Genomic DNA, 10348 nt, shown 5'->3' on the forward strand with positions numbered 1-10348 from the left:
TTGCGGTTCATATCAGGCAGTGTTATCTCGTTAGTGAGTGATATTTCTAATAGTGATATATACGCAAGCAAGGGTCTCACCTGAAACTGCTAAACTAGATCAATGTTGCCCGAAGTGCTGTACGTGAATCCATTTCTGTGATATTCGTAATGTCACTTGCAACGTGGTTAAACTACTATAGATTTGTGGTGAGGGTTGTTAATTTAGATTAAAGAAAATGCTTTTTTTTAATTCCTTAAACAAGTGGATATATATCTGGACATATGAGCATAGGTACTGAATATCAGGCGCACATCGCTCTTGCTGATAATCGTAGATGCATTTATGACATCGCGATGAAAGCGCGACATTGTCTGTGCTCTCCAATCCCTGATACTTTTTTTGTTTTTAAATTTAACTTACAGGATAGTATGTTGAAGCTTCGACGCGAGGATGGAGTCTTGGAGGCACCCACGATGAGTGGAGTCAGAACTTATCGTGGTCCCAAAAGTGGCAGAAGCTGAACGCGAACTGGAGGTCCCGCTAGCTCAGCCAGGTGGCGCCACCCAGGAAGGTGCCGGAAGCTGGCCTCTCGGCGATGTCCCGGGCCCTCTGGACTGCCAGGAGTTGTTTGTTGATTTCCATGCTGCGCATGGCAGCCTCCCAGGAGAGTTTGTCCGTAATCCTAACCCCGAATTAAAGGGCACAGCCAGAGCATGTGTTCGAAATTGCAGGTGCTCGTGATTACAGTGCTGACAGTGAGGTGAAAAGTCTGGATCGATTCTGTTTAGCATGGCTGGAGTGATGTACGTTTTGTCTGTAGTTGTCGTAGTGTGACCGCTTGCGATTTATTCAATTTAGGGTGTGGAGGGGGGAAGAGCCTGCGCCCTAGTTTGTGAGCTGAGGTGATCTCGTGGAACGATATTAATGTCCTTGAAGTCCATGCATCCCCGTTCCGTCCCGTCTGAGATGGCCGGTCACCGCCGCGGGTAGCTATTCACGCGCTAGCTGGTGAGCCCTCTCGTTAGGGTTGCGGTTGGTGAGGATGAGATGTCACCCATGTGGGCCGGGAACCATGATGTGCGTTAGGGGATCTTCCCCTTCGTTAGCCTCAGCAGTCGTCTTATTAACAATGCTTGCGGCTGCGGCGGAGACGAAGCCGGATGAAAATGACCTGATGGCAGTTCGTGAGTCTGAAAAGATGGTGACGTCCCTTCTTCTTCTTGCAGAGCTACCGCGATAGCCAGTTCCTCGGCTTCGTGAGTGAAGCCGGTGACCACCGTGGCCGCGTTAACTAGTGATCCCTTGGCATTGACGACTGTGACGACATACGCGTCCTTCTTCCAGTATTTGGCTGCATCAAACAAGAGGGCGGTTGAGCTGGAATCGATCTTCCCCAGGATGGCCTCGGCTCTTGCTTTTCGTCGCCCTTCATTTGTGTACGGGATGGATGTTGTTGGGGACCGGGTCGACGCATATGGGCCCCTCTTATCGCCGAGGAGATCTTGTCTTTCTCGGGGGGCAGAACAGGGGTGGCAGCCCTGCTCCAGGAGATCCTGGTGCTGCTTTTGTGAGGGACAATCGGCAAATTTGCGCTGTTCGGTGAGCTTCAAAGAGCTCTGTGCTGTGTTGTGCAGTCCGAGCTGCAATAGCCGCTCCGTGTTGTGCTTTTGGAAGATTAAGAACCCGTTTAACCCCTGTCCTGATAAGGGCATCAATTTTATTGAGCTCCATCTTCTTCAATTTCAAGAAAGGGGCAGCGTAGATAATGTGGCTAATGAGGAACGCATGGAAGCTTTCAGGAGATTGTCCTCTTTAAGCCCTTTCTCTTGTTGGCAACTCTGAGATGACCCTGGTGAAGCTGTGAGTACTCTTCTCGATACTCTGAGTGCCTCAGTGTTGTTATTGCTGTACTTTCCATTGTCATGCAAGAACCTTGATTGAGTCAGAGATGGGGATTGTTTTTCCGCTTTTGGACCGCAGGCAAATAGACGCCCCGTCGATCTCCGGCCCCGTCTCGTGAAACCGGACTTGTGAGGAGGTTTCCCAAGAGGGCCCTCCGCCGACCATATTGTGATGTCGTCCGCGTATATTCGTGCCCGATACCCGGAACGTCGGCGAGCTGCTTGGATAGGTTGTGCATTGCAATATTAAATAAAAGCGGGGACAACACGACCTTGCGTGTGCCAATGTTACCCAGTGTGTATTCTTTGCTCTTGATTTGGCCATATGAACTGTAGCCTTTCTATCTGCCAGAAAAGACTTAACAAAGGTGTGAACTTTTTCGCCAAGGCTCAAGTTGGAAATTTTATTCAGAATATGCTCATGCCTGACCGTGTCAAAGGCTTTTGTCAGGTCGAGCGCCAGTATCCCTTTGATGTCCAGAGATGTGCTGTCAATTATGGCACTCTTAATGAGGAGCATAGCGTCTTGTGTGGACAAAAGATTTCCGGAAGCCCACCATGTTGTGGCGAAAGAGGCCTTCTCCTCAATGTGCTCGCTAATTCGGTTATGAATGGCATGTTCATCTACTTTCCCCGAGGCATGACGTGAGCGATATCGGTCGCAAATTCTCTGCTTGAAGGGGCTTTCCCGTTTGGGTATGAATACGACCTTGGCTGTTCTCCACTCCTCGGGGACTTGGCCATCGGACCACACTTGGTTGATTTTTTCTGTAATGACTTCTATCGCTGCGTTGTCTAGATTTCTAAGGAGCTTGTTGGTAATTCCGTCTGGGCCGGGCGCCGACCGTCCGTTTAGGTCCCGCAAGGCATGAACAATCTCCGCAACCTCGAAAGGTCTATCCAAGGCTGACCTGCAGGATCCTTGGTATTCGGGCCTTGAGTTATTCCACGGAATGGACTTGCCCTCAAGCGGGGTGTAAATATCCGCTAATTTGTCAGCGAAGGTCTGCGGATCACCGCCGTCTTTGGTGTTCATGTGCACAAGCCTTTCAATTTCCAACCGGCGCTGCTTTTAAATGGTTTGTTGCGGCAGTAAGCAGATGCTTGAGTAGGCTCCACTTGCTGCCTTTGCGCATTTTCCCATCTGCCTCGTTGCATACCTCATCCCACTGCTGCGCGGCGAGCTTCTTGGCATGCGTTTCGATCTCCTTGTTGAGTTCGGATATCTTGGTTCTGAGCCTCCTGTTCATCTTTGTCTCTTCCACCTCTCTCTGAGGGCGTTTTTGGCCTCCAGGAGATGGGCTAGTCTAGAGTCCATTGCAGGCAGCGCTAGTTTCCAGTTCCGTGGAGATCTCTTTGGTGGCCTTGTGGACCGCCTCCTTGAGATTACTAATGAGGTCTTCGAATATTTCCCGGGGCCTCTCTTCTTTGGTACGGATGTCGCGGAACACATCCAGTCAATGTACCTGTAAATTCTAGGTGGGGGTTGTGTAATGCTTACGTTGATTGCCCTAATGAAGTGGTCACTACCCAGTTCCTCCTGTAGGTGTCCCATGACCCTTCTACGTTGCGCAGGAAGGCCAAATCTGGGGTGGTATCTCTCTGTGCCGAATTGCCCTTGCGTGTCGGAACTCTCGCGTCCGTGATGAGTTTCAGGCCAAGGATTTCCGCACACTCGGCAAGTTTGTTCCCTTTGCCATCATTTTTGGAATAACCCCACGCTTATTGTGCGCGTTGAAGTCCCGGCGATGATTAGCGGTTTATCCTTGGCTTGCTTTGTAGCTGCCAGAAACAGGTTGTTAAAATTTCGAAGCCTGACCCTCGGAGGACTGTAAACGTTCAAAAGAAAGATGTTGGATTTGGTTTAGCACGACCGGGGATAATTTCGACCAGCTGTGATTCCAGGCCTTGCTTGTATGCGGGGGTGGTCCTCTCCACAAACCACCGAAAAAAAAATAATAATTGGGGCATCTACGCACTATAGTGCTGCGAAGACTGAGCAAGCAGTAGAGCTGTTGGCGTTGCCCTTCTCCTTGCCCACACTTCCTTTCCCTCCCCTTGCTATACTATACGACACAAGACTATGCTATGCTTTACCCTCTCACCTCCTCCTCACCCTCACTTATCTTTACTGCCCCCTTGCTATACTATACTATACTATACTATACTATACTATACTATATATGGCTATGCTTGCTCTCTTTCTTTCTATCTTTTCTCACTCTTTCTCTCTCTCTCTGTACTCGTTCTCTCGCATTCCAAGTTATGCATCCCAAGCCGGACAAATCGACGCACGTGTTCCGGGAGCGTAGCAGAAGATGAAGAGAGGACGAAGAGATCGCGTGCAGGTTCATGGTGATGATAGTTTTCAGGTCACGCCATGCGGCATAATCAAAAGCTTAACACCTCCGACACCCCACGCTCACTAGACCCCAGTCTTCTACGCTCAGAATGTTACAGACGGGATCATTCCCGTCGAGAGGTCAATTTAGCCACTTTGCTGCGGAAATCGACCCACACTGCCCTGAGTGCAATGCAGAGTATTGCTCGCTAGCACACATGCTCTGGCAATGTTCTGCGTTACGAAATGCGCCTTTTAATAAACAAGAGGACTGGGAGGAAGCCCTCAAAAGCGGCGATCCCCAGGAACAACTAAGGGCTGTCCAAAGGGCCCGCGAACGGGCGGAGGACCATGGTCTTCCGGTCCCAACGTGGGCGCGGCCCGCAACTACGAGTTTGTAGTTCCTTTGGACCTTAATAAAGTTTGTTGACTGACTGACGGACTGACCTCCGCTGTAACATTAACGTTTTTGCGACTGCAAAACGTAAAGCGGGCTCGAGATTTATAGGCAGATGGTTATTTGCCGTGACGGAGGGTCCAAGGTTATGTTTGACCAGCTAATGTTTTCAACCGGCCTTTGAAACTCACTACACTGTGTTTTTTATTGGTACGACATGAAAATAAGGCGCCGGATACTCGCTGGCTTTAGAGAAAGAAGGAAGGAAGGAAAAAAGGCGGCCGAAGCAGCGAACGAAACTAGCGTGCTTCAAGTGTCGAGCTGTGACACTTGATAGTTCGCGCTCATCGTCTGTTTGTTCGTTTAGCGGCGTCCCTTGCTCGAGTGACTTTCGTACGCTCCGTAACATGAGCGCGGACACCACGGTGAAACCTTGAAACAACCCTCTTCCCCTCACCACCAGAAAACCGCGCGAGCAGACAGCGGAAGGGCAAGGTTCTCCTTGCGCAAATATACATGGCTTGCACCTACGTCACTCGACGTCACTGCTCGGAGCGAGTCGGCCATATTGGTGAACAGCGGGTAGACCTGTTAGACCTTGCTCAGCGCTGCCTCGCCGCACCGGCGAGTTTTTCCCTTGACTATCGTTATATGCGCAGTTGTAGGCTGCTATAATCGTAGCGACAGCTGGGGCAGAAAGAAGCAGCCCACTAGTACGAGCTTCTTTCGAATACCAAAGGCTATTCAAGGCCAGTGCGAGCGTACGAAAATGCCCAGCGCCAACCGTCATATGACCTGGCTCGCGCACATAAGGCGTGCAAATTTCGAAGAAAACCCCAAAGTTTGTGTGTGTGGAGCAGGCAAGCGAAAAAGAGAAGATATGAAGACACTAATTAACACGGATGCTCTTGTGTTCGTAGGAAAGCCGTCCGCGTTGTTCGACGAGACGAACCCAGATTGGGCGCCGTCTCTACGACTCGGCTACAGCTTCAAATGCAGGCGCTGCGCGACATAAGCGCGCGGAAAACAGCGTCACGAAAAGCGGCAAGCGGAGGCCGAACGGCGCCGAGCACAGGCCGATGCGTGTTCATGAAGCCGAATGTGGCTTGCTCTCGATGACGGTCCGCATGCAGTGACAAAACCCTCACTACGTTCACACACGCGTACACACGTCCCTCTATGTATATGACAAAACGGACAGCAAAGGGGAGGCGCGATCGAAAAACACGCCACCGCGTGAGCACCTCGCTACGCTCGCATGATAACTAAGCGCATTCGTTGATTTAGCAGCGTTCGTGCATCGCTTTTGATAACTTAGGGCTGGCGAATAGGTCAATTTGATGAACGATTCAACTTACCTCTACAAGCACGATCACATTCGTGGTCGCGAAGCTCTTTTGCAGACAGGCTCTTCACCCATCCGCTGGTAAAGTAGTTGTGCGATTCCACTGACTTGTACGCCTTTATTTCGCCCAGAGTAACAAGGTTATTGCTGAAAACCAAAGAGTTCGCTCGCCGTGCGACACTTCTGGGAAGGTGGAGATGTTCGAAGTCGTGTCCGTTCCGGGTCGAAGCGTGTGATCCACTCTGTCGCACAACCGCACTTTTACCTCATAGCGAGAACACGCTTGCCCTATCAGTTCTGAATGGTACGCCGCATTTAACAGCTGCCTTGTGCCAACCGGCGGCAGGATGCACAATAAACGGCTCGCGAAAAAAAAGAAGTGATCGTGGCAATGCGGCTCCGTCCGCTTCACGGTACTGAACACTGTAGTCGCACGGCTGGTACGTACGGCTTGTCTGTGCCGCTGTTCACCAATATGGCCGCCGCAGTAGGACCGCAGCAATGGTGACGTCACGTGCAAGCCATGTATAAGAAGAAGCGAGCGAGCTCGCCGACGACTTTTAAATGTCGTGCTCCTAGCGCCATCTCGTTGGTAATGAAGAAAACGCTTATAAGCGCCGGCCGTCTCTGAGTCCGTCCAGCGGTAAAGGATGTGTATATAACGCTCGCCGTTAGCTACGCGGAGGATCTGCGTTTCGTGGCGTAGCGGTTAGCGCCACTCGCTGCGGAGCAAGAGGTCCCTGGTTCGATTCCGCGCTTCGGAAGCATTTTTCTGAATTATTTTTCTTTGGGGCTTTTATATATATATATAAAGACTTATGCATATACGGTGCATGACGGCGACGGCAAAATTCAGCCGAGACTGTCCATATAATTGCTATCGCAATAAAAGGAGAGAAGGGAAATACAGGGAGGTTAACCACTTCAGAATAACCGGCATGCTACCCTGCACTGGGAAGAGGGTTCGGGTAGTTTGAAAGTTAGAGGGGTAAAAAAAAGATGGTTCATCCCTCCGTCATAGGAATCGGAATAACACGAAAGTAAAGCGTGCCCTTACAGAAGTAACTGAATGTTTACTGTACATTGATATAAGAGAGTTTGCACAATGTATATTGATATCTGGCAGCTATAGCACCGTTCAACGTGGATGCACCCACTTTGATGATTGGTGGCACATCTCCATGCCGACGACTAACGTCCACGTTCAATGATTAAACAAACCCTTCTGGTAGCTGTAGTAGCTAACGGTGAAAGCGTAATCAGAGAACGAGTTGTGATAACCAGAAGAGCGTCGCATATTGGACGCAGAATTTGGTCGCCATCCTGCGGCATGTTAAAATGTGATTGAACACCACGGCCGCACTAGGGGGAAACGCAAAGCGCGTCCTGCCGCCCCCGGTAGCCCGGCCGCGATTTTTCTCGGGGCGAGCGCGTAGGCGGGGAACGCGATGTTACAGCCAGGTGAGGCAGGCGCGTGTCGCCCAGCTATTTTTGGTTTCATTAGCGTGATGCTTTGAGCGAGGCCGACGCTTTTACGACGCTTGCATTAAGGTCGCCACCTCGCGGTGTGTTAAGGCATTGACAAAATTGCACTTCTATTCAAAACGCGCCGAATGGGACGGACGTGTACGCGTTGCAGGTACTAATCGCCGAGACCACAGTAATGATGAATTACTTTACTTTGCCGCTCCCAGAGGGCAACACTACCCCGCCGACCGGAAGAGTGGTAGATATAAAAGGCGCGTTTGTAAAGCCTCTAGAGTGTGTGACCGTGGAGCAGTGGATAGCGCGCCCGGAATCTGTTGTTGCGGACCGAACGGTGGTGGGTTCGTTAGAGCACTGCACGGGCCGATTTTTCCGGCCCGGGCCCGGTCCGGCCCGAAAACACCATGCTCTGGCCCGCCCGAGCCCGGCCCGGTGTTCTTAAATGTGGCCCGTACCCGGCCCGGGCCCGAAAGGTTTGGGCCCGGCCCAGCCCGGCCCGGCCCGGTCTGTTTCGGCTAGTTATGCCTTGAGCATAAAGGAGGCACTGTCCAACCTTCGGTTATTGTGAAGATATCTGCCGCACACAAGATATTTTCTAGAGATTGTTTTAGGAACTTCTTTCAGTGTCACGACTTTCACTGGTACTGTGAATTACGCGCGTAACACTTGCGAAATGATTGCAGGGCAATATAAAATATAATTGGAGTCATAGCTGGCTCTTTCATGTACGCACGCCGTGCTAATTACGCAATCTCATTTTTGCATTTAAAAGAACAACTACAAAATATAACACCTGCATAAAATGGAGAAAAAAAGCATGACAGACATTTTTAGGTTGAGTCTACATCAACTGGATACGAGCTAGGGCTGTTGAGTAAAAGTAGCAAGTCTCCTGCAAACTTCATCTACTGCACAATGTAATGGGAAAAAAAAACCTGCTCTAGCTGCTTCTGGGAGGAATATACCAGGCTGGGAAGCGTTACCTAAATTAAAGCTGTCGTGTTGACTCCTCGACAGGCAACTGCACCCAACCTACACTACGTTTTCGTGTTCAAAACAACAAGGTTCTTTGTCCCACCCTTCTTCCCCGAGTCACCGCCACCGCAGTGTCATAGATCTGTCAAAGCGAGGCACACCCGTTAACGAGCGAGCCACCGTCCTCGTGTCAGACGTGTGTACAGTAACGGTGTGTTGAATAAAGGGTGGATTAAATAAAACTAATCAGTCTGTGTGTTGGGTATTCCCAGAATCCCGGATCGCTTCTCTAGCCTCATCACTCCATTTGTGAGCCACACTCGGGGAAACGAGTGTCTCTATGGTCTGGCGCCTCACCACTAGTAATGAGAAAATCAACAACGGCGTTCGCCCTGTGATGAGAGTCGCTCTGCATCTTGCACTTAAAATGCACGAAAAACAGCTCCTGAGATATTAATGACTCACAAGTCGCGTTGGCCAGTCTACGGGCATGCGAGCGTAGCTGCATACTCGAAATATTTCCCTAGATACAAACGCGCACATCTTATATACACTAATCTAGGCAGTTTACCGTTGCTTTCCTTACACGGTACCCAAAAACGTCTTTCACTCACTATAATGGCGGAAACTTATATTAGGCGTGTCTTGAAATTCCGTGTAGCATACCGATGGAGCGAAATTGTAGACGTCTTGTACTATGCAATTTCTGTGCATGCCAATGCACTCCAGGTGGTTAAATTACCCGGAGCCCTCAACGACGGCGTCTCATATAGCCTGGGTCGCTTCGGGAACTTAAACCCCACAAAACAACAAAAACAAAGCCAAACAACGTACACACGCAATTATACATATACGTATGAGACCCGGGCCTAATAGGGGCCTGGCTCAGGCCCGAGCCCGACCCGAGCCCGAAGATCACAGGCCCGAGCCCGGCCCGGGCCCGATCCAACAACCTCTTACCCGGCCCGGCCCGGCCCGCGGGCCGGGCCGGGCCGGGCCCGGGCTTTCGGGCCGGCCCGGGCCCGTGCAGTGCTCTAGGTTCGATGCCCGTTGACGGAACTTTTTTTCTTTGCCATCTGATCATGTACATTTTTTCGACGTCATTTCCGTGATGGAAATACGTCACTTAAATCTTGTTGGACCCCGGCATAAAACACTTTCGTGTTAAAAAGAAAGAAGGAGTGGGAGGGTGGGAGCGAACACGCACACAGCGTCACAGTCTCTGAGTCTTATGCTGTGTACGACGTCGCTATCATTCGATAGCCGGATGCGAAAGTCTGTTGTCATCAAAAACTTCCACAATCCCTTCGTCGCCTTCATTCGCGATGACTTTTCAGGATGTCATTCCAGAATGGTCGTAGCCTACATCAGTTTGTGATCAAATGAGCGAGAGTGGTTGTGATTGATTGTTCCTGCACATTGTAGCGAGGACATTCGCAGATACGTTGAAAGGTCTCAGTTGTCACAGAAAGCGTGAAACTCACTCGTAGCTTGCATGATACAGCAGGCAAAGCAGAATCGCCTCTTTTTTGGCGGAGTCCAGTTGGCATTTGAAAACGTAAAATGTGTTCTGAAAAAACGGGGACGGTTTAGAGCGAGATATAGATATGTAATGCGGAAAGGCCGGGCGGTTAACCAGAAAACATATCTGGTTTGCTACCCTGCACTGGGGAAGGGGTAAGGGGAGACAGAAAAGTAAGAGTATTAACTATTATGCTATGGGAGAGTTACAAGCTGCAGCTTGCCGCTCTTCCATAGCAGAATAGTTAGTACATTGATGACGTCATCGTGTGACGTCACGTCACGATGACGTCAGAATGGTGTCACTAATTTTGGTTATCTGTGACGTCATGTGGTGACGTCGTCACGTGATGATTTTAGATGCGTAGCAGCTCTTTGACTAGCCTGTGTAACGCTGTCCG

At 50.3% G+C, this 10348-nt stretch overlaps 1 protein-coding gene across 1 annotated transcript in view; it reads right to left on the bottom strand.

The window, feature by feature from the left end:
* LOC119385979 (potassium voltage-gated channel subfamily H member 8) overlaps nucleotides 1-3133 on the bottom strand; it is a 70971-nt gene extending 67838 nt beyond the window's left edge. The window contains exon 1 of the mRNA XM_037653334.2: nucleotides 3044-3133. Coding sequence (XP_037509262.1) covers nucleotides 3044-3133 — 90 coding nt within the window. The remainder of the gene's footprint in view (nucleotides 1-3043) is intronic.
* Between the last annotated feature and the right edge of the window lie 7215 nt (nucleotides 3134-10348).

The sequence above is a fragment of the Rhipicephalus sanguineus genome, chromosome 3 (genome assembly GCF_013339695.2).
Source record: "Rhipicephalus sanguineus isolate Rsan-2018 chromosome 3, BIME_Rsan_1.4, whole genome shotgun sequence".
Taxonomy (NCBI): domain Eukaryota; kingdom Metazoa; phylum Arthropoda; class Arachnida; order Ixodida; family Ixodidae; genus Rhipicephalus; species Rhipicephalus sanguineus.